We start from the raw sequence: 23,686 nt of genomic DNA on the forward strand, positions 1-23,686 counted from the left end.
GGCTGTTAAAAGAATCTTTAGATATTTAGTGCATACTCCAAACCTTGGCTTATGGTATCCCAAAGGCTCCACTTTTGACCTACTTGGCTACTCCGATTCGGATTATGCCGGTTGCAAGGTAGATCGAAAGAGTACAATAGGGACTTGCCAATTTCTTGGTCGGTCCTTGGTGTCTTGGAGTTCTAAGAAATAAAATTCCGTTGCGCTATCCACCGCCGAGGCCGAGTATGTTGCAGCCGGTGCTTGTTGTGCTCAACTATTTTGGATGAGGCAAACCTTGAGTGATTTCGGTTGTGAGTACAAAAAGATTCCTCTCTTGTGTGACAATGAGAGTGCATTAAACTAGCCAACAACCCGGTCCAACACTCAAGAACCAAGCATATTGATATAAGACACCATTTCCTTAGAGACCACGAAGCCAAAGGAGATATCGCACTAAGTCATGTAGGAACCGAAAAAAAACTAGCCGATATCTTAACAAAGCCTCTCGATGAGCAAAGGTTTTGTTCTTTGAGGAGTGAGCTAAATATTTTGGATTCTCGTAACTTGGCTTGACTTGTTGCATACACCTTGTGTTGATGCTTAGTCTAAGAAAAATTCTTTTGTGTGAGTTTTTTAAAAATCTTTCGTGTTGAGATCTTTGGATCTTTCCTTGGCTCAAATGATCATAGTTATGTAATGATGAATGTGGCTGATCATTTTAAGTCAAGCGTCTTATATGTCCATTCTTCCAATCATCTTCGTCGGATCAAATTTCTCAAATCAATATCACCTAGGCTTTTATCTCTGGTGGAAGTCGGATCATCCGGCCCAACACCGGATCATCCGACTCTCTACTCCGTTACCCTTTGTTGACCATCGGATCATCCGGCCCCATACCGGATGATCCGGCCCCTTCATCTGGTTGTCTCTGTTACGTACCGGATGATCCGGCCACCCACCGGATAATCCGGCCTCTCCCCTCTGTCAGCCGTTGGATCATCCGGCCCTACACCGGATGATCCGGCCCTGGCGCTTCACCTATATAAGAAACTGACCGTTTGGAACCCTAGATTTCATCTTTCTTTCCTCCGCTGGCCACCTTTGTCTCCAAAAATTTGCGCGGTGATTTTTTGACCCAACCAAGATTTCTTCGTGCCCTCTTGTGCCTTGCTTCCCCCGCATCGGAAGATCCGGCATTACTCCGGAACTTCGTTTCAAATCACGCGGGAAACTCGAAGGTATTTCTTTCAAAATTTTCTCACCCCGATCTCTCAATGTAGGATGTCTTAGGTGATTTCCTCCGGTGAATCATCTTTTTTATCCATATAGAGATTATGCCTAGAGTTTCATACGTTTTGGTGGGCTAGTTTCTCGGATTTATGAATTTGGGGTTCACCCCCGAGCAGGGCCGGATGACCCGACGGTGGGCCGGATGATCCGGCTCCCGGATCATCCGACCGAGCCGTCCCTGCCCTGAGATGTACAACAAGCTCATGAATTCATCTCGTTCTCTCGATCCATATCCTGAATTCTTGTTAATCTTTTGATCTAGATGGTGAGGGAAAAGGTGACAAAGAAGAAGGGTCCTCCCACCGACTCCGAATCAACGGAGTATGAAACTGGTTCCGACGGAGAGGTGTACATCAAAGAAAAGACAAGGAAGAATACCGCCCCTCGGAGGAATGTTAGAGGACGTGGTGCACAAATTCCTCAAGGGAGAGGCCCGATGGCTGCAGGAAGTTCCAATGGTCATCCTAGAATGAAGCAAGCTAGCATTTGCCGTCCCACAGATGAGTATGATGATGACATTGATCTTTCATATCTTGAAACCATGGTTCTTAGCATCATGCGTCCAACTCGTGGCCCCCATGATCCCTCAATGGTGAACTACAAGAGGGGTGGCAACTCTATATCAACACTTCGATATAGTGAAGATCTCAGACACGTTGAGCGCAGCTTCTTTGGAGATGTTCGCTTTTGGTTTCCTCATCAAGCTGATTGGTATGAATCCGTTATCATGACCAAAAAGCACGTTACCACTGAGATGAGGTGGATTGATTGGCATTACTTGAAGCGGTTGTCGTCACCGGTCAAGGAAGTGGTTGATGCTGTATATGATCGTTGCAGTGTGATGGATCTTGTGGAGATCATGAGCTTCAGATGTGATTGGAATGAGAAGGTTGTGGCTCAATTCTATGCCACACTATTTGTTGAGCAAGATGGGCGAACTATCCATTGGTCAATCGGAGGAAAGCGATTCAGATATAACATGGCTCAGTTCAGTATCTTATTTGGTCACACCGGATACTCTATGGTCTACGGGGGTGGCTACATTGTGGGTCGTGACAACTCTAAGGTTGACTTGCATGAAGGTAATGAACTTGAGCCCTCCAAGATGCACTTCATGTAAGATAGAGCTTATGGAGATATTGTGTATAGGCAAATCAAGGGGCTCACTCCATACTATAAGATGCTCAACACTCTCTTTAGGTTCACTCTCACTCCCTGAGGGGGTGACTCCGATAAAATATCCTCCAGAGCCAAGAACCTTCTAGCTCAAATGGCCCCCGATCGTCCCAAATTTGATGTCATGGAGTTTATTCGGCATGAGATTATTGCTTGTTCATCTGATCCATCCAGTGCATGCCATTATGCTCCATATATCTTCCACATGATCAAGGCGGCAACTCAGCTCAACATTGTGCCCAACATCATTCACATGGCCTATCGGTCAAACAAGGGAAAGATCGAACAAACACTTCATATTGCCGGTCATAGCACGGTGATTCGTGCTTCTGGATCCTTTCTGGGTGCCTATGCTTCGAATTTCACTCCCGGTGCATCATCTTCGCGAGCTGCTCCTCCTTCACCTACGGGACCATCTACTTCTCGCCGGCGCAAGGCTTCCAAGTCCAAGCAAGGCAAGTTATCCTTTATTGCTCAAGGGATTTTTGCTTGCTTTAATATGTGTCGCCAAAATGCACATGAAATGCGAGAACATAGGAGATATATGGATGAGGAACTCCTCAAGATAGAGAGGAGGCAAAAGGAGCTAATGGCGAAAGTTGATATTCCTCATTCTCCCGTTCGTGAGCCTCGAGACTTTTCTTCTCCACCACCCATCTACAATCCTTGGGATGATTATATGCCTCAAGAGTACAATTTGGTGAAGATGTTGAGCTTGACTATGGAGGACAAGAGATGCCTTTCCAAGGGGGTCAAGCCAATAGTGATGAGGAGGAAGAGAAAGAGGAAGAGGAAAAAGGCGGTGATGACGAGACCGAGTCCGAGTGAGCTGATGATCAGCTTCCTTTTTGGTGCTTGCTGCCAAAGGGGGAGTGATATTTGGGTGTCATCATCATTCTATCTTAATTTATGTTTTATCGAAAACTCTCTTTGGACATGTAAGAACTATGTATTGGTGTTATGTTTGAGGATCATGAACTTTGTTAACTTATTCCAACTTATTTGCTAAGTGTGATGATCAACTTGATTTTTATTAGCTTGATGCGTATAGACGATGTAATGTTATTTGTCATTTTGTTGATTTGGATATCTTGTCATATGCATCACGGTTATTTTCATCACACTTGAGCACTTCTATGCAAAGTATTGGGGGGAGCTCATCTAAAGATGTGCATTGGTATTTGAGACCACTTTGAGTTGTACATGCACATATTTAGGGGGAGCTCTTCCATTTTGTTGTTTACAATTCATGAATTTTATTCCTCCCTTGTGAGCCCAAATTGGTATTGTCATCAATCACCAAAAAGGAGGAGATTGAAAGTGCATCTAGGCCCCTAATTGATTTTGGTGATTCTTGACAATCATAATTTGGGATATGATGCTTTGATGAAGTTGTGTGCAAGAATAAAATGAAAGAATTGAGAAGAAGATGAAAAGAAAGTCCCCAATTCAAATATGTATGGTGGTGGAGTTCACTGATGATTTAATTCAAATTTTTATTTTGAATTTGAGTATAGGACGACCGTACTATAAAGGGGATGCTGTCGATTGATCCAGGTTGTCAAAGTGCTTCAATTTGAGATGAAATTCTTTATTAAGAAAACCTTCCTTCCAAATTCATCTGGGTCGGATGATCCGGCCTGCCAGCAAAAGTCCTCTACCCCAGGCCGGATGATCCGGTCTGCCTGGCTGTTACCCTCTGCCCTGGGTCGGATGATCCGACCTATAAGCCTGAAACATTCTGTTGTCTGTCGGATGATCCGACCCTATGGCCGGATGATCTGCCCTGGGAACTCTGGAGAGCTTTTCATGCTTCAAGTGAGTGCTGGGTCGGATGATCCCACCCTAGGCCGGATGATCCAGTACCCCTCAGAAATACATATAACGGTCACTTGAGGTGGGTGGGGTATTTATACCCTCTTACCCCCTCATTCATTGCTGCTGCTTCCCACGACCTAACACCCCTCCACAGCATTGATTTCAATTCTCTCCTCCATCCAAGAGCTTGATTCTTACAAAGATTCACATAGGGATTGAGAGGAAGTGAGATTTGGGGTGTGGGAAGAGAGCACTTCGTGGGCTTTCACTTGCTCATCTCAAGAAGCACTTGAAGCATCCTTTGATTCGTCGATTTATGTTTATTACTCTTCGAGCCCAGCTCCTAAACGGTTAGAGGTGCCGGAAAGCTCCCATTCCTTTGTGGTTTGAGCTTCCGCAAGTTTGTATTACCCATCTCTTTATGAGATCAATAATAAGTAACTCAATCCTTCTTTGTGGTTGATTGTGAGAGACTTGGGGCTAGTGACAGCCCGGCTCTTTGTGAGCATCTCAACGGAGACGTAGCTCCTTTGTGGAGTGAACTTCGGATTAAATCTTGTGTCTCCATTTACTTATTGTTGTTCATATCGTTCTTGAGTTTGTTTCGACTCGATCTACTAGATAGATGTAGATCTTATATATTGGATTCCTGCATAGGCTTTGCAATACCTTTTACCAACTTTATATTCAAAGGGAATTGTCAAAAGTTAAGTATATTTTTAATTTAGTTGTTGGTCATTTTCTCCTGGCAGGAAGATCCGACCCAAGGCCGGATCATCCGACCCCCGGAAGATCCGACCTTGTGCCGGATCATCCGGCCACTGACGTTTTTCTGCCAAGGTTTTCAGAAAAATTTTGAACAGGGTCTATTCATCCCCCCCCCTTCCAGGCCTAGTGTTGGTCCTTTCACGCGCGCCGCCCCTCCCCTTGCCACGCCGCGCGCCACCCCTCCCCTCGTCGCGTCGCGCTGCCGCCAGACGTCGTGCCCGGGCCGACACGGAGCCGCCGGGCCCATATGCCGTCGTGCCGTTGCCGGCACCATGTCGCGCCAATCGTGCCGTGCTTGGGCCGGTGAGACAACACCCAGTGCTGGCACGGCACGGCATGACTAAGCCTTCGTGCCTTGCCGTGTCGTGCCGTGCCAAAGCCATGCCCGTGCCGGCACGTTTGGCCATCTATATTCCTCAGTCCCCACGCTCTCATCTCACCTCACCTTTGCACGCAGCGGTGCGCCGGTTGTGTGCGTCAATACGGTGACTACGTGCCGCCCTGCTGCAGCAAATGCAGTGCGACGACTGGCTGCGGCGGCGCGGCAACTGCATGCAATGGCCGACGGCTGGTATGCTGTACGCCCCTTCACTTGAGCTACCTGTGTGCGGGTGCGACGATGGCAACAGCAGCACTGCACCATCGGACAGTCAAGCCAGGAAGTATGTAGTGGTCGCCAACAGACAAATGCAGATCAGACAGTCACATATGCTACTCCTCAGTTGCATCCTTCCCTCAACCGTTCATGTCAAATTTCTTAATTTGTAAGTAAAATTAAGTGAGTACAAGCGCAGGATGTTTGGATGTCAAATTCCTCCCCTCTACTTATCATTTATTACTATATCAATTACCATAAAAATGTTAATATCTGCTGAAATATATTGAAAGTTTTTTGAAAACGCTAAATGGCATAGCTCCGCTATAGCTTGCTTAGCGTTTTGATGAGGTCTCCGCTAAATGCTTTAGCCTGCGATTTCGTATATTGCTTAAAATACACATTCAGATCCTCAAACTGTATAAAGAGATTTATCCCGGATTCCAAACATGCCACGTAAGCTCCAGGTGCCGAAGTGGCATACCATGTGACGTCTTGTTGGCAAATATATACAAAAATACCCCTGCATAGTCCTATCTTCTCCCATCTTCTTCTCCCAACATTTTCCTCCCTCCCCCTCTCCTAAGGGTTCGCTACGACGAGGAGGACATGGACGTGGAAGAGGAATTCATTCCAGAGGAGGCGGAAGCAGAGGAAGTGATGATGGTGGAGGCGTACGCACTAGAGCCGGCCGCTGTGATGGTGCTGACCGCGGCCCTTAGGCGAAGGCGCCCATCGACGCGTGTGGCGGCTCCAACACCCCCTCTGTCGCCGGTGTTGTGCGGGTTTGAGAAGGAACCAGAGGACGTCGCACTTTGCCTCTTGATGCTGTCACGCAATACAGTCCGCCGCAGGCGCTCAGCGGCCAGCACGAGCTCATGGAGACGCCTGGAACTTCCTGGAGCCGCACCGCTATCTGTTGCCACTGGAGGCGCCACCGCTGCCTAGAGCCCCCTCGGTTGCCGCCGAAATCACGGGGATTGGGCCCCAAATTTCCCTCCGCGTGGGGTATTGGAGGAATCGATTCGAGGCGGGCGCTTCAGAGGGAGTGCGAGGAGAAGGGGTGGCCTCAAGGCGGCAGGTTGTGCTTCGTGTCGAACAATGGGAAATGCACACCGATTCCCGGCCAGGAGCAGGAGGAACAAGTGTGGAAGGCCCGGGCGGTGAGGAATCGGGTGGGGAAGGCTGGTGGCCGGCGGATTTGGCTGCGTGCTCGGATCGGCCTTGTCTGAGCAAAGGAGGAAGGGAGGGAATGAGGGAGAAGACTCGAAAGTTTAAATGAAAGAAATTGCAGGGTTTTTTTATATGTTTGCCAGCGTGGCACGCCACGTGGGCCTCGGAAACCTGCGTGTCGTGTTTGGGACTCAGGATGAACCTCTTTACGCAGTTTGGGGATCTAATGTGCATTTTAAGAGTTTGAGAACCTAAGTGAGACAGCGGGATAAGTTTAGGGATCTGGTGTGCGTTTTACTCCTTATTTTGTAAGGATAGTATGTATGACTTTAAATAGGGAGCTCCTATAAGGCCCATAGCAGCCAACAAGCTCTAGACTGCTGCAAACGGCCCATAAAACAATGAGGACCAGAACAGGACCAGTAGATTCAATATTTTTTCCTAAAAAAAAGTAGATGCAATATTTTTCTCAAACCTAGATTAACATTTCGTGTGGACTAGTTGAACACTTTGATCCACGGACCACGATCGTCCCACTGACGATCCGGCAGCTCACGGTCATTGTTCGCCTCGTACCGTACAAGTAGTCAACCTGATCTGACAGCACTGTGCAAGTTGATCATGAAGACCTCCTCTCGCTTAAACACCAGTGCACCACCACCACCTCCTATCAGGCTATCAGGATCTCTTTGTTTCTTGGGTGTAGATCATCGGCGGTGCCAGTGGAACTTGTCTCCGCGTGCTTAATTATGTGATGAGTGGCCGACGCGCACGACCGCACTCAAGAAAAAAAAAATCTGATCGCTCTGAGGGCGGTGGCTTTCTAGTTTTACAATGCAAGCTCGGTACGGTGAATGAAGAGGAGGTTAGCGTTGGACGCTGCCTATAAATACCGGGTCCATGCAGCAGCAGCCTATGACACACACAAGCCAATAAGCCCAGCAGCAGCTAGCGAAGCCGCACCCCCGACCCGATCGACACAATGGCGGGCCCAAGAGCCTCGTCCTCCTCGCCGCTCTCCTCGTTATCGCCGCCATCGGCCAGGTGCGCGGCGATCCGCCGGTGGGCGTGCTTATTCCCAACGTTACCGTCAGCATCACCGGCACAGTGCCGTGAGGCGACGGGAGCTCCATCGACGCGGCGGCGGTCCCGCCGTTCGCCGGTAAGGACTTGCTGCTGCTACGACTACTCCTCGGGCGGCCGATCTTAGTTCTTATGTTATCGCTTCTGTTGTGTCTGTCCGGCCACTACATACGGCCAGCGCCACAGTTCAGGCAGTATGCGACAACAACGTGGTGGGCACCGCGACGACGGACGCCGCCGGGGCCTTCACCATCAACCTGGGCCCCGTCACCACCGCCCTGGTGGCGCCTGTGCTCTACCCCGTGCTGCGCAACCAGTGCAGTGTGGCGGTGACCACCCCGCTGGCCACCTGCAACGCGTCCCTGGGCAGCGGGACGCCAACCGCGCCGCTGCAGTTCCTGCAGTCATCTCCATTTGAATTTTTTGAGTCCCGTGTCTTCCATAATCACCATGTTGATTCGTTGTGTCAACCCAGAAACGTCAGATTTCTAAACGAACTATGGATAAGCTAGCTCTTCTATGCTTAGACTTTGTGCTGTTATGTGCCATGCAGTCAGCATGCGCAGCTGCTATTGGACCATGCTCACGGAGTCCCGGTATCTTCTTTTACTAGGCTGAACAGGACATCCAAGTGCACTTACCTTCAAGAGCTGGGGCAGGTGCCCAGGGTTGCTTCGACCCTGGCTCGCCCCGCTTGAACATTTTGTAGATAACACCGATGAACATAATAAACATTAGTTGTCTCCAATGAAGCAAAAATACAAAATCTATGCACATCCAGCATTCTCAAAATTTTAAAAAAATAAACATTCTCAAAAGTTGGCTTACAAATAAACACTATAGCATTAGTGTCATCTGATAGGGGTCTAATACCATGACATGTATAATTTTGACATGACCTAACAGACAACCTCTACGATGAATTGTCTTTGAATTGGAATTATCTTGTAGCAACTCAACAATCCCTTAATTATGACAAAAATAAAGAAATGTTATGAGTTATGTATATGCATATAGCGATTACAACTCATGCAATAGTGCTAAGGTAGGTCGCAAGAATGTAAATAAAATCAACAGGGACAAATATGCTAACACACATAATATGTGTACGTACAAGTCGAATGTTATAGTGTAGCGAGCCTAACCGCGTTATTAGCAGGGGCTAACTGGCTAGTTTTCTGAGGAACACTGCTAAATATAAAGGTTCTTCGCTTTGCATCGAATTAAACCTTAAGCATGCGTGATCGGTCTGCCCAGCCCTTAATACCTTGGCACTGCTGCACTGAGCTCGTGAGTTCACAGTAGGATCGGTCGTCCCCCGCACCGAGCTAGCTAGTGGCCTGGTGCACGCTGCAGCAGATAGGCTATACGTCGTGCATCCACCATCGATCCCACTGATCATTCACCTCGTACCGTACGTATGATCTGACAACACTGCTCAGTTGACGCGCCTCTCTCGCTCACATCGTCGCCCATCAGTTCCAGGGATTTTCTGTTTCTTCGCTAGTTCGGCCGTGCCGGTGGAACCTGCCCCCGGCCGCGTGCTTTATTATGTGAGTGCCCGACGCGCGCGGACTGAGAGCACGAGCGCACTCAAGCCAAAAAAAAAGACGAAAAACTGATCTCTCTTAGGCTCGCGGTTTTGCTAGCTTGATCAGCTCGCTTACGGTTCCAGTCTTCATCGATCACTCGATATCGAGTTGGTCTTCCTGGGCCTCGATCGAACCGGGCCGGCGACGAGCTGCTGACACGGCGGTGCGGGCCGGGAGAGGGACGCGGGGAAGGAGACCGTGCCGGCGGATGCCGTTGGGCAAGAGCCTGAGGGCGGACGCCGGAGCGGCGCCGAGAACGGGAGGAAGCGGAGGCGGCGAGGACGACGACGACGGGGCAGCGCTCGATTCTACGCGAGGCAAGGACGATGCCTATGGCTGGTGCCCGTTTTCCACCGCACGAGTCAAGCGCAGCTGCGACGCGCAGTCCGTGTGGGCGACAAGGTGTCGACCTTCCATTCGCTAACAGTGGCAACCAGCAAGTAGAGTCTCCTGTTGGCCTCTCTTTTTTTTTCTCAGCGCTACGGACTGGAAGTACGAGCGCACTCAAGCCAGAAAGTCCGATCCCTCTCGCACTTCTCGCTTTGCAAGCTCGGTACGTACGGTGAATGGACACTGGACAGGAGCTTGGCGTCGGACACCTACAAATACTACCGGGACCATGCGGCAGCCTAAGACACAGGCTAAGCTATCCTGCAGCGGACAACATAGGTAGCTAGCGAAATGGCGCCCAGGAGCCTTACCCTCCTCGCCGCCCTCCTCGTCGCCGCCGCCGCCGCCGACCAGGTTGGTGCCGGCGTGCCGGCGCCGGCGGGCGTGAGTCCCCTAGTTGGCTACGAGATCATCTACGGCAGAGTGCCGTGCCGCAACGGGAGCTCCATCGACGGAAAGGCGGGCCCGCCGTTCCCCAGTACGGACTTGCTATATATACATCTCTTTACATTTAGGATTATCTCACGGCCAACGATCTTATCATATTTCCTGTATCTCACTGCCAGACGCCACCGTGGAGCTGGTGTGCCGCGAAAACCCCGCCGTCAGGGTGCTCAACATGACGACGGACGCCGCCGGCCGCTTCGGCGTCTACACGGTCAAGATCCCCAACATCGACGGCGTGCTCCACGACGCGCTGCACGACCGGTGCAGGGTGGTGGTGATCACCCCTCTGGCCGCCTGCGACGAGTCCCTGGCCGGCGTCACCGGGAGGCTGACCGCGCCGCTGAAGCTGCCGCCGCACCCGCCCATCGGCCTCGGGGTCGGCTTCTCCCTCGTCTTCACCGTCGGGGCCTTCTCCGTAGTCTAGATCATGATCCTCGGCTGGATCGGAGATGCATGCATATCTGGCCGCGGTGTGTCGCCAATTAAGTACTGTAGCTACGAATAAATCAGCATGATGCAGCAATTCGGAGTAGCACCTTCGAATTATCACATCTCACCAATGTACAAAGTACGTAATAACCTATCCGGCCGTATTGTATCTCGTGCCACCACGCACATATATACATATTGCTATGTGTACTGCTCGAATGATGTTCAAGACAATCATAAGTACTATTTGAAAACGGGAAAAGGAAAAGTCTAATTTCCAACGTCGAACTAGTACAATAGTAGTTGGATTTTCAATTGCAAAATCAGACAACGGGAACCAACCGTTGAAATTGGACAAATTTAATCTTTTGGGTGGTTTCGAAAAGATAGTTTTGTTTTCAAAAGAAATAGAAAAATTCTGGTTAAGTCTAAAAAATTTAAAACTAATTTATTTTAAATCAAAAAAAATATAAAACTGCTACATATTTATTTTCTAAAAACTAACTATCTATTGATGCTCTATTTGAATCTTTTTTATTCAAATAATATATAATAGGCATAACTACAAGAAAACAAATACCAGTAACAAGAGAAAAATGGATCCAAATAACTAACAATAAGGATACGGTTACAATTTTTAGAAAAATATTGGCACATGTTTTATATTTTTCTGATTTAAAATAAATTATTTTTATTCTTTTAGTTCTCGCTTGCATAAGTTTAATTTTATAAAATGAAAAATCACCTTTGAAACACTTAAAAAACACTTAAGGAGTCAAATTTATCCGGTTTCAATAGTTACACCTTTTCTTTTAAAAAATTAGCAACTCATAGCTCAGATGGTATAAGAATTATGACGAGGGTTTGAACATCCCTGGCCTTAGGATGTTCAATCTATGTTTAGTAGCATCTTGGATCAATAGATAAATTTTGAACGATAATTTGGTTTGGAAGGGAGTGCACTCTGCCCACCGTGCCTGTTAGGTGTTAGAAATATGCCTCTTACGGTATATTTTAATTTAGAGAATTAATATTTTAACCATGACAAATTCTAGTGATCTTATGATCATATCATACGTGTACATGTTCAAGTTTAATCTTCTATTAATAAAAATATAATACAAAATATGAGCCAGAGAAGTACTGAGGCGGGTTCTTTGCCGGAAGCATTGGATGCGCCGTCACCAACTGGAGTAGACATACTACTCGGTTGGTCTTGCTTGAAGTAGTCGAACTTAGTTGTTGCGAGAAGATGTAAACAGTGCACTCCCACGAGCGTCCTTCTTGATGTAGCAGATGAAGTAGTCGTGTTGTAGCCGAAGTAGTCGAACCAGTCGTGTTGTAGCCGAAGTAGTCGAACCAGTTACGTTGTAGAGGGAAGTAGTCGTACTAGTCGGGTCGGAGCATAAAGTAGTCGTACACGTGTTGAGGGTACAGCGAGCAGTTGCGTACTCGTACACTCCCTAAAAATCTTATTACCCGTCTATCCCGAGCAGGATCACTTAGACGAGGAGGTTCCGGAGACCTGCCTGCTCACGCAAGCTTGTGCGCACGCACAGAGTTGCATTGAAATGAATGTGCAGCAGAAGAAAAAGAATAAAGGAAGAAGTGAAAGATCCTCTTAGCAGAAATATCTTGATTGTGTGTGAGAGAGTTCAATGAATAATAGGGGTTGTCTCCTTACATAGGTGTGTATGTCCCAGGCTGCGCTAATGACCATCAATTTGCACCATTATTCCCCACAATCAACACCATTTAACCGTTATTACCCTTCAACGAAAAACTATTACTCACAGATCATAACTCTCCAGCATTAACTCGTGGATCTTTTAATTCTTAATTTATTATTAAATAAATGGGCCTAGTACAAATATTCCAACATTAGGCAGGCAACTCTCATATGGGCTGCAGATGGAAACTGAGTAATGGGGAGAGAATCAGAACTTTGGGAGGATTGCAGCTAGTTTGGCAACTCCAATTTGGGCGATCGAGTTGTACTCAGAAGGGGCCGTGACAGCCGTGTGCCCGTGCCCCTGAAAATTTGGGTTCGCGAGCCATGGATGCAATCATCATGCTAAACCACTAACACTAGTGCAACAATAAGTATACAACCGTGCTGAAAAAGCGTGACCTGAAAATGGGGCGGCAACGGCTGTCACGGTGGAGCAAACACTTGCCGACATCGCTTACTCTCGCCTGGGAAAATTAAAGGCGCCGTTCTCACGATCTTGGTGGTGCAGAGCTAGTCCAGATCAGCGCGACCGGTTCCAAAAGGCAGAAAAAAAAAGGTTCGGATTCACCGAAGAGGTCCTGATCACAAAAGCAGGTTTTTTCCGTAGTGGCACCATGGTTGTTCTCACTAACTTTTGATGATGCCTTTGATGATTTCCAAGCCAAACAGCTGGTTACGTTTCACCTGATCAAACGGAGGTAGGGTCGATCTCAGCATATAAATAAGGTGCCTCTCCATCTCAGGTGCTGCAACAAGCAGTGGAGCAAGCAAACTCTCAAAGCCAAACTACCGCGCGAATTCCACAGCTCCGATCCAGCTAGCGCAATGGCACCTAGAGCGGACGTTCTCCTTCTCGCCGTTGCCGTGGCCGCCGCGGCGTGCGCGGCCGCCTCCGCCCAGACCAGGCCCGGCAGGCTCGTCGTCTCCGGCGTGGTGCCGTGCAACACCGGCACGCTGATCGACGCCGCCACCTTTCCGGCGTTTCCAGGTACGCCTGCTACCGTGACCCTCAGAACAGCTGAGATTATATCCCGATGCACGTGACGTTCACACACACGTACTTGCCGGCGGCACGTGAGTGCGTGTGCAGACGCGAAGGTGGAGCTGCGGTGCGGCGGCAGCGTGGTGGCGCGGGCGACGACGCGCCGCGACGGGTCGTTCGAGATGGAGGCGGACGCCGTGGCCGGCGCGCTGGGGGCGCTCGTGGGCGCCTGCCAGCTGGTGGTCGACACGCCGCTGGCCAAGTGCAACGCGACGCTGCCGGCGGCCGGGGCGCTGGTGTCCAGCCTTCAGGGCCCGCTCGCCGGGATGCTCGGCGGCGTCTTCCGCCTCGCCCCCGCCGGCTTCTCCTTCCGCATGGACTGATTTGACGACGACCTCTAGGAAACCTGATGATCGGTGCATCTAATAAAAAGACTGAAACAAATAAGAACAAGTAAAATCAAACTTTTACTTGTGTGCTGGTGGATTGGTGGTGATTGATCACTATAGATACCTCACAAACTCTTTAAACTGAAAATAAATGTACACCTACGAGTGTGAGTGAAATCTGCTCAGGCAGCAGTAGTTCTGTTTCTGATGCTTTGTTAGCAATCTTCAAGAACGTTAGTATTGTAGGGACTTGAGTTCAGTCGACATTTAGCCCTTTTTTTAGAGGAATTAAATTCCATAAAACTGAAGATGCAGCGATATGGCCGGCAACACTACTGATATCAGTGTTGGGTGGGCTAATTTTACCATATGGATTCGGCCCAATGTCTTCAGTCAGGGGCCTGGCAGGATAGCATTAGACATCCACGTTAAATGGAATTCTCAAAAAAATCCACGTAAATGGAACAGCGTTAAGCGGAAAACCATGCATTCTGATAAAAAAATTATAAAGACTACGAGGAGGTATTAAATACCCTACCTGAACAAATTTAAGGAATCAGGATTTGAACCCGGATCCGCTAACTCTTCTCAAAAACAATAGCCAGCTAAACTAAGGTACATGAACAAATCATGCATTCTGATCAAAAAGAAAAACCTCTGCCGTGTGAAACAGAGTCCGGCCAGAGGAGAAATCTCTGTTCCTTCTGATGTAAACTTTCTACGGGCACACTATCTTTATTTTGAACCGTTCATGAGTTATCTTATTGTTTGTAGAAGTTATGTTACTAAATCTAATTTTTAATGGAGTAGCCTATTTTAAATATTTTTTATGTAGGAAAAAAAGTCATGTCACAGATTTCTTAATCGCTTTCATAGAGGTTACTATCCATTGCACATTTGCACGAAATCAATCCACTACTGACGCACTATCTGCTATTTAGATGCATACGCTCACAAATACGCACGCATATTTACCTATATAAATACATACATGCAACCCTATCTATATGAGCACCTCTGAGAGACTGAATCGACGGATCCTCGAGATTGATGAAGTCACCGTAGGTGTCTCACTGTTGACGGGCACGTCGCCTACTACTGAAAGAATATTGCGGTTAAATCCTATAATCAATCCAAAAAAATGCTAGCACCGCTCAGTCGAGAACTCAAACCCCAGTGGACAGGTTCCACCATAAGAAACCTTACCGGTTGAGTTACGCTCGCGTCGCTCCACCGAAGCTTACTTGATTCGTCTGATCAAACATTTCACTAGATCGATCAATGGTACACCAAATATTAGTTTGCTAACGACTCCTTAATGCATTATATGCACAAACTAACAGCACGTTCTCGAATAGTATTTAACTAATAATCTTTCACCATCGTCGACCTGACTTTTCGCCATCTATTCTTTAGGATCTATGCTTTGGGTTCCCTGTACGCACCAAGAACGAAAGAGTAGCGAGGAAGGAAGGTGACAAAGGTTTGAGCATGCCAGAGATACGACAGACGAAATTATTGGCACAAGTGGGAGCTTCTCTCTCACTCGGCGATCTCAATTCTCACGCACCCGAAAAGAAGAAGAGATTACTCAATGATGGTACGGTGTTCTAGAGCGTGACCAAACTATTCGCGACATCAGACAGGGACGTCAACCTCCGCCGCTCCCATCTTCTTGGCACTGTACGGCACGTGAACTGGAGGGATTCCCCGGGGACGCCGGCGTGGAGGTGGACCGAGCGGCCGGCGTGCCGCCAGTGCATCGCCACGCGCTCTCGATCGGGCCGGACAACGCACCTACAGGCTGCCGCTAGTAGTAGTACCCCACGCCCACGCCCGCCCTATTTTCTCCACGACCACCCATTATCATCAAGGCCATGCCCAACGACCTCATCTAATCGACATCGACGCAGAGCTCACTCTCGAGCATGCCGGTGACCGGTGACCCGGCCCTTGCCGCCCGTACTTTGCTCGGGGGATCTTCTCGGCTGGGCCGATGCAAGTTGGCCGGCCGGTCGCTTGCATGCACGCCCGACCCGACGCGGACAGCAGCGTGTGCCGTTCGACCACTGAAAGCACGCGCCCGGCGAAGCTGACCTGCAGTGAGCCTGAACCTACTGCTAGCTAGCTGCCTACTACGGTGAGGAACCACGCACGCACGCAGCAGCAACTTGCATTGTTGGCCTCGCGCGCCTATAAATTGCGGATCCATGCAGGAGCTTGAGCTACACCTCGGCTCAGCGCAGCATCATCAACAACCTCTCGCTCCGTACACGGCAGACCGAGAGAGATCGAGGCGCTGAGAGTGTACTATAATGGCGCCGAAGAGCCTTGTCCTCGCCGCGGTGCTCCTCGTCGCCGTCGCCGCCGGGGAGGTGCCCCGCTGCGCGGGGTTGGGGGCGAGCTCCACCAACGCCAGTGTCGTCATCTCCGGCATGGTACCGTGCTCCACGGGGAACAACATCAACGTGGCGACGGCACCGGCGCCGTTCCCTAGTAAGGCTCTCGATCGATCTACTCTTTCTAGCTCGCCGGCCTAGCTAGAGACACATATTATATATCCAGGCCAACAATGATCTTACATATTTCCCTTGTTTTTTGGTCCGGTCAGACGCAGCCGTGCAGCTCCAGTGCAACGGCAGGGTGGTGGCCGGCACGACAGCGGACGGGAACGGGAACTTCGTCATCAGCATGCCCGGTGCCAGCAAGGACCTGCTCACCGCTGTAATGGGCAACCAGTGCAAAGTGGTCGTGAGCACCCCGCTGGCCGCCTGCGACGCGTCCTTGGCCGGCGCCACCGGGACGCTGTCATCGTCGCTGAAGTTACTGGGCATCAGCACCGGTGGTAGCGGCGGCGGCGGCGGCCTCGATCTCGGTGGGATCATCAACGTCATCGTCCAGATCCTCAGCGGCGTCCTTGGCGGCATCTTCACCCTCGCTCCCCAGGCCTTCTCACTCGTCTAGACAGCTCGATCACTGGAGCTAGTACAGGTCTGGCCGTGGCCGTGTCGATCTATCGACGCCGCGAAATAATTATCGTAAATCACTAAGCATAAATTAAATCAATACGTGTAGCAGGCATGATGATATATGTTCACCTGGCCTGCTTTACTTTGTGTCGCCACAGCATCACGTGTTACGTTTGCTATACATTAGCCACCTACCCGTACCACGCAAGGCATGCTTCTGAGAAGCACTTATATATATCTATATTGTGAAACTTCTATTTGTTGCCTCGTCTCTTGTTTGTGAGAATCAAACCTATGTTTGCTTCAAAGTGCCCCTCCGTTCTAAATTAATTATTAGTCATTTTGACTTTTTCAATTCATAAACTTTACTATGCACCTAGATATAAATATATATGTAGATGCATAGCAAAAAGTATGTATTTAGAAAAGTCAAAATGACTAATAATTTGGAATAGAGAGAGTAATTATCTTTGTTGCTTGTGCATGGAGACTACACCGTTGAAACTTTTCCTCTTAGAGGGCACTCTTGACCCTGGATCCCTGATCGGGGAATGCAAATTTGGGACAATGGTCTATTTATTTTGTAATCGGCCTTCCTTTCTTCGGCGGTCTTATTCTCCGTAAAGGAGGTGCCACATAAGCAAATACGATGGCGTGGCATTGGAGTTGTGAATAGAGATCATGAAACTCTCTGTTCATACAGTTTCCAACACAATGAAAATCATCCACATATCTATTGAGGGCTATAGTTTTCATTTCACCTGATCATGTGCCCAACTAAATGCTTTCACGTCATGCATGAATTGAATAATATAGCTACATATGAAACAATAAAATGAAACTTGCATTGGGAGGGATTATTTCATTAATCAAATCATAACACTCTAAATGATATGATGTGGCATTCTTGCAAGGAGCAAAATGAAACTTGCCATTGGGATTGATTGATCTTACTTATTTTTACTTGATATTGTAGGGGCTCGATATGGTAAGGTATGTAGGGCTTTGGGATACTTTGATTTCAATGGTATAATATTTTTAAAGAATAATTGTTTATGCTTGATTGCCATTTGACAAAAACAAACCTCGTAACCAGCTGATCTATTTTAGAGCAGCAAATGAAGTAGCAAGAGAACCGAGCAGAACATATATGATCGGGAACCCTTGTGCAGCAGCGCTATGTAAAATGGCGCTCTCCACGTCTGAATCAAAGATCCGTATGTGCGTGCTAAGGGGTGTTTGGATCCTAAAGGTTAAAGTTTAGCCCTGTCATATCGGATATTTGATGGTCATTAGAAATATTAAATGTAAACTAATGATAAAACTAATCGTATAAGCTTAGAGCTAATTCGCGAGACAAATCTATTAAATCTAATTAACTTATAATTAATACATATTTACTGTAGCATCACTTGGACTAATTAGATTTAATACATTTATCTTGTGGATTAGTCTAAAGGTTATGCAATTAGTTTTAGTTTTGTTATTAATCTATATTTAATATTTCTGATTAGCATCTAAATATTTTAGCATCGGATATCCGAAGGGACCCTAAATACAGGACAAGCAAGCAACGCACGCGCGCGCACCAGCCACGCCAGTAAGGTTGGCCACGGTCGGTGGAGGCCGTCCGGCCGGCACTGACAAGTTGAAGCATGCGCGTGGAAGGTCTGGTACGGGCCGGGGGTACTATACACATTCCGGCACGCGCCACGTACGCCACGCCACGCCCGCAGGCAGCCATAGGCTGTACGCTGTGCAAATGATGCGGGCGCACTGCCGGTGCCGGGGATCGGGCGAGGACGATGGGCAGCTTGCGATGTGTGCTGTGCGTGGATCGGAACGGACGAATGATCGGTCCCGCATGCGCGCGCGCGGCGCGGGCGAGCAAGCGTTTTGGCGGACTGCGGACTAGACAGAGACGAGTGAGAGCGACGGGTCGGGGCCTCCGGCGACACCGATACGGGATGGGGCGGCAACTTGCACCGTTTTTACAGCCCGGCGGCGTCGGCTACTGATTGCTCAGCTCAAAATCTGATGTGTCTTCCGTGAAAGAGCTTACGTGGAGACCGTTTAGATCCCCGACTAAATAAATCTATTAAATCTAATTACTTTATGATTTGATAATATTATGCTATATTAAATATATGCTAGCGATAGATTAAGCTTAATAGATTCATATCTTGAATTAGTCTCCATTTATATAATAATTTTGTAGTTAGCTTATATTTAATTATTGTAATCAGTAACAAATACCTAATACGATCCGGATTAAAAATTAAACCCTAAATCAAAACAATTTCATACCCAACTATCTCCGTGGGCTCAAAATTTTAGTTAGGTCAGCAGGCCTGGTCACGCTCACGCACGCCTGGCGACGGCCCAGGCATTGCAATAGGGCAATAGGCCCAGGCTGCTGGGCATACGAGATTTTTTTTAAAATTTAACAGGAATATTCTGCTTGTTCTCATCTGCTGGCCGAATTTCCAGATGAGGCAAACAGACTAATTTAGAGCTTCCAACACTCGAATTCACTCCGTTCCAATAGCTACTGATCTGAATTTCTCCAGGGAATATACTATACACACACACGCTGGCCATTCGATTCCCGTCCCATCATCTACGCACACAGAAACGCCTGCACGACCGCCGACGTCACTCGTCCGCCTCGACGTCGTCGTCCTTCTTGACGGGCTCGAACCGGCCGTGGCCGTGCTGGTGCAGGACGGAGTGCAGCTCGACGGGGGTGGCGGACATGGACTTGATGATGCTCCCGAGCCCGTCCCGCGGCGACGACGACAGCGGCGCGCCCGACGGCTTGGGCAGGCTGAGCCCCTTGTGCAGCCGCGCCCGCCGCTGCGCCATCTCCACCGCCTGCCCCGTCATCAGCTGCGCCAGCCCTTCCTCCTCGTCCCCCGCCTCGCCGTCGCCGTCGTCGTCCTCCTTGCGCGGCGGCGGCGTCGCCTTCCGGTACGCCATGTACAGCACCAGCTGCGCCGTGCCCAGGACGAAGCCGATGGCGTTGGGGACCTGCATGCCACGCGGTGTCAGGTTCAGGTGTTAGTTGTTGCAGGCCTGGAAATGTGAATAGGGACCGAGACGGGGTGTGGTGGCATGCGCTTACGTACGCCGATGAAGTAGTCCTTGACGAGCACGGAGTAGACGCTCCAGACGCCGCCGTTGAGGAAGAGGAAGAAGGAGAGGGAGAAGGGCATGTACTCCACGCTCCGGGTCTTCACCACTGTCCGCTGCACACGCCACCCAAAGCCATCAGCCCATCATCATTAGTGTTCGGTTTTCCTATGTAAGCCATGCATCAGACTGAAAGAAAAAAACTGACTAGTATCCTGTACATTTCACATGCCACTCGATCGTCACATCTCTGTTGTCTGCTATAGTGCTTTAATCTCTGCTGCATAGTTCATTTCAGTACAGCTTGGTACCGGTGATCTGCAGTAATCCGGTACGGCTGGGCACTGAGAGCCAGCGGAATTTCTGGGTCCCATAAATGTCACCAAGACAGATCAAGGGAACTGGACACATCATGCTTCTACTGGCTACTGTCCTAGTACATGGAATGGGGAGTTGGGGATGTGGACTTGTGGGCATGAGGATTTAGGTGAGTGGTCAGGTTCAAGGACGCCTGAATTCGTGCTAGATAGGCATTACTGCTTGTGGTGCGGCTGTAAATCGAAGAAAATGACATCGGACCAAACACTCCGCAACGACAGTCAGGAAAGTCGGTGCATGCAAGTGTTTCAGTGGTATTTTGGTGAAAGCTCATCTTAGCATTCTAAGGTAGGCATGCTCTAGAAAAGGTGTGTATGCATGGATGGCATCTCACCAGAGATAAGATAAGCTTGCAGTTCCTAAGAGAGCCGTGCATCTCGAAGTCAGAGAAACAGCGACACCGGAACACGTTACTACCAAAAGTGTGAAACAAGTTCGTGCGTGCAGCGTCGAACTTGCTCGTCAGCTAAAAGCTAGTCTTTCCCCCAAGAACAAAAAGAAAAATGGCTAATGTGATGATACTCTGTTTCGACAGGAAGTGATGGCGGGGGAGCGATCTCGGTCCGAGTAACTGACCATTGCGCCCAGCGGTGCGGCGTACATGCCGATGGTGAGCGCGGCGCACAGCACGCCCACCGCGAGCAGCCGGACGCCGCCGTGCAGCGCCGCCAGCGTCACCACGACGACCGCCGCGAGGAAGCCGACGTTCACGGCCAGCACCAGCTTGAGCATCTTCGCCTGATCGAGAAACCACGAACAAACATTCAGAGAGCCATGCCATGCCGTCCAATTCATTTCAGTCAGGGAAGGTACGAGAGATCGGACGGATGAAACGAACCTTGGTCTCCCTGGGCGCGTAGATGAGGTAGAGCGTGACGTATGCGGCCTCGAGCGCGGCGCCGGCGCCGTTGACGGTGACGACGAGGAGGCCGCCGGGCTTGAGCAGGCCGTAGAAGGTCCAGAGCGAGGTGCTGAGCAGGGTGGTGACGTACGGCAGCCACCGGAAGTCCTCCGTGCTCGCGTTCCTCACGATCCGCCGGAACGTCGCGCTGAAGGATTCGATTCCATTCCATCGAAACACAAGAGCGAAAACACCCGTCACTAGTCAGTCAGCCTGCGATGCCTACTGCTGCCACAACTGCTTCTTTTGCATAAACAGAACAGACTGGAATTGCATGGAATTCACTCACATCGGCGACGCGAAGACGAGGATGGAGATCACGTTCCCTGCGAAGCACAAGACGAAACCATCAGGCGTCAGAGTGGAATGGAACTGCTGGTTGATGCCAAGAGAGGAAGCGACGATCGATCCGGTTGAAGAAATGGAGGAGATGAGTAGAGAGAGCAAGAACGTGATGCCCCGGCGACGACGATGAACTGACCTATGATCCCGACGACGAAGCTCGGATCCGCGGCCATTGCGCCCCCAACCTTGTTCTTCCGCTAGGATGAGGCAAGAAGTTTGCGAGGATCGCCAACACACCGCGGACACCGCACCCAGGGTATGTCAGTATGTGCAACCGCTCCACGGTTTGCGCAGTGTATATGTAACTGCTCCTCCATGGTTCAGAGAGATTCTGAGGCGAAAAGGCGTGTCCGCGAGGGGCCAACCGGCAGGCAGAGGGACCCAAGGGGCGCCCGTGCCCCTGCCCGTGCCGCAGAGCACGCAGCGAAATCCATCTCGAACACTCGCTCTGGACTTCCACCTGCTCCCAAACTTGGCACCGACGGCTCTGCTTTTTCGCGGAGTACGTACGGTAACAGACCGGGGAAATCACAATGGGTAACCACCACGTGCTTGTTCCTGGCTCATGCGTGTCAGACGCAGAGAGTGGTGGCTCGCCACAGCTGATAGCCTGCTGCGATGCCGATTGCTACGGTTCGTGGTTCAGCAGCAGCAGATACACCGTGCGGTGAGGCGAAGCGAGCCGAGGTGGCCGGATAGAATCCGAGCACCGGTGAGAATGAGATGAACAGGCCGGAGGTTGGCTAACCGAAAGGCGATAGATGGACAGCGACGTCCGCCGCGGCCCGTGGTGGAGGCGGATCTCGTGGCCGGGGGGTGGGGCCGGCCGGACGGGGAAACGGGGACACCCCGATGCCATGCAGGTCACCATGAGACGGGCTAGAGCCGACACGTCGCGCCGCTCTGGTGGCGACGCGGAGGTGGGAGGGAGCGGCCGAGCGAGCCTCGTGCGCTGGCGTGCACGGCATTAAAAAAGGGATCGCTGGAATTCTTGCGATCGCCGGTCGCCGGTCTGGGAGAAAGCGAGACCAGGTGACGTTGCCGTCGTCGGCGACGGCGATTGGCAGGCGGTGTAGCGGCAGCAGGCAGCGCGTACCTCGTTGCGACTGCCGGAGCAGGGCCACGGCGGTTAGATGGAAGCTAGGGCGGCGTATCAGGCGAGCGGTTTCTCCAGTTTCGTTCTTTTGTTTCTTGCCTTGCCTTGCCTCCGCGCCGCGGATACGGATCGGATGACAGCAGCAGCAGGAGATCGCCGCGGAGCTCTCGGCTCGTCTCGTCTCTGTTGGATCTTGTAGCCGTCCAGGGCTTTTGCCGTGCCTCGCTGTCCTGCCTCGACTCGGCACGTATTCGGCGGTCGACACGGTACTGAACCAACCGTGCCGCCATGGCAAGTGTTTGCTAGTGCTTCGTAGTACCTGTCCTGTGTTCGATGGGAGCGCTCCGTTTTTCAGGGCCGGGTGGGACGTGTCCTGCGAACGTCTCTTCTCAACTCTGACGTGGCATTTCGTTCCGTTTCTAGGCCTCTACGGTCCCTGGACTCTGTTCACGCGGTTCACTCCTAAAGTCAGAGATAGTTAGAGCTCATTTGCCAGGCTCTGATTTCCTTAAAAACAGCTTCAGCTCTCTGGTGGAGCAGTTTTTTGGTGGAGCTGAACTGTCCGATTTTCTTAAAAAACAGCTTCGGCTCTCTGTGGAGCGACTTCTCTGGTAGAGCTAAAGCCATTTTAGAAAACGTTTGGTAAAATAATTTTATCCTATTATGAATAGATTGAAAAGGTCAAATATCCAATATGCTCTTAGCTAGTTGACATGTCTATCTGGTTATATTTATGTTTGCACTTAGTTAACATTTTCTATTAATATGAAAATAAATAAATAAATAAATAAATAGAAATATTGGTTCCTAATAATCATTGTCTTGTTATCCTAATAGAGTAATTTTGAAAATAAAAATCAATCCTCACATAAACCATATAACTATTGATACATGCTTATGATGATTTAGGAAGAAAGATTGATCGTGCAAAGTCATTACGAAATTTATCCATGTCCCGATCGTTAGATTCTGGAGTTGATGTATCTCCAGCATAACGAAGATGTCTTGTATATCTCGCC

General features: G+C 49.6%; 4 protein-coding genes across 5 annotated transcripts; 3 read left to right on the top strand and 1 right to left on the bottom strand.

Annotated features, from left to right (window-relative positions):
* Window positions 1-10,158: 10,158 nt before the first annotated feature.
* Window positions 10,159-10,788, top strand: LOC112873312 (phylloplanin-like). The gene is made up of 2 exons (XM_025936302.1): window positions 10,159-10,345; window positions 10,434-10,788. Exons 1-2 carry the CDS (start codon window positions 10,159-10,161, stop codon window positions 10,736-10,738), a joined length of 492 nt encoding a protein of 163 aa, XP_025792087.1. The 3' UTR covers window positions 10,739-10,788.
* A 2,451-nt stretch (window positions 10,789-13,239) lies between these two features.
* LOC112877200 (phylloplanin-like) lies at window positions 13,240-14,214 on the top strand. Its single transcript, XM_025941421.1, has 2 exons — window positions 13,240-13,463; window positions 13,566-14,214. Exons 1-2 carry the CDS (start codon window positions 13,301-13,303, stop codon window positions 13,838-13,840), a joined length of 438 nt encoding a protein of 145 aa, XP_025797206.1. The 5' UTR covers window positions 13,240-13,300; the 3' UTR covers window positions 13,841-14,214.
* Window positions 14,215-16,064: 1,850 nt separating this feature from the next.
* On the top strand, window positions 16,065-17,123 carry LOC112876239 (phylloplanin-like). The gene is made up of 2 exons (XM_025940306.1): window positions 16,065-16,342; window positions 16,458-17,123. Exons 1-2 carry the CDS (start codon window positions 16,162-16,164, stop codon window positions 16,808-16,810), a joined length of 534 nt encoding a protein of 177 aa, XP_025796091.1. The 5' UTR covers window positions 16,065-16,161; the 3' UTR covers window positions 16,811-17,123.
* Window positions 17,124-19,210: 2,087 nt separating this feature from the next.
* LOC112876164 (bidirectional sugar transporter SWEET16-like) lies at window positions 19,211-21,955 on the bottom strand. Of its 2 annotated transcripts, none has more exons than XM_025940212.1 (6): window positions 21,708-21,955; window positions 21,516-21,552; window positions 21,164-21,374; window positions 20,902-21,063; window positions 19,940-20,063; window positions 19,211-19,845 (listed from the first exon to the last, which is right to left on the bottom strand). In XM_025940212.1, the coding sequence occupies exons 1-6, from the start codon at window positions 21,742-21,744 to the stop codon at window positions 19,436-19,438; spliced, it is 981 nt and encodes a 326-aa protein (XP_025795997.1). In that variant the 5' UTR covers window positions 21,745-21,955; the 3' UTR covers window positions 19,211-19,435. The 2 variants fall into 2 exon arrangements, with proteins under 2 accessions (XP_025795997.1, XP_025795998.1); XM_025940213.1 differs by having other exon boundaries at window positions 19,944-20,063; window positions 21,708-21,950.
* Between the last annotated feature and the right edge of the window lie 1,731 nt (window positions 21,956-23,686).

Source organism: Panicum hallii, chromosome 9 (genome assembly GCF_002211085.1).
Source record: "Panicum hallii strain FIL2 chromosome 9, PHallii_v3.1, whole genome shotgun sequence".
Classification (NCBI taxonomy): domain Eukaryota; kingdom Viridiplantae; phylum Streptophyta; class Magnoliopsida; order Poales; family Poaceae; genus Panicum; species Panicum hallii.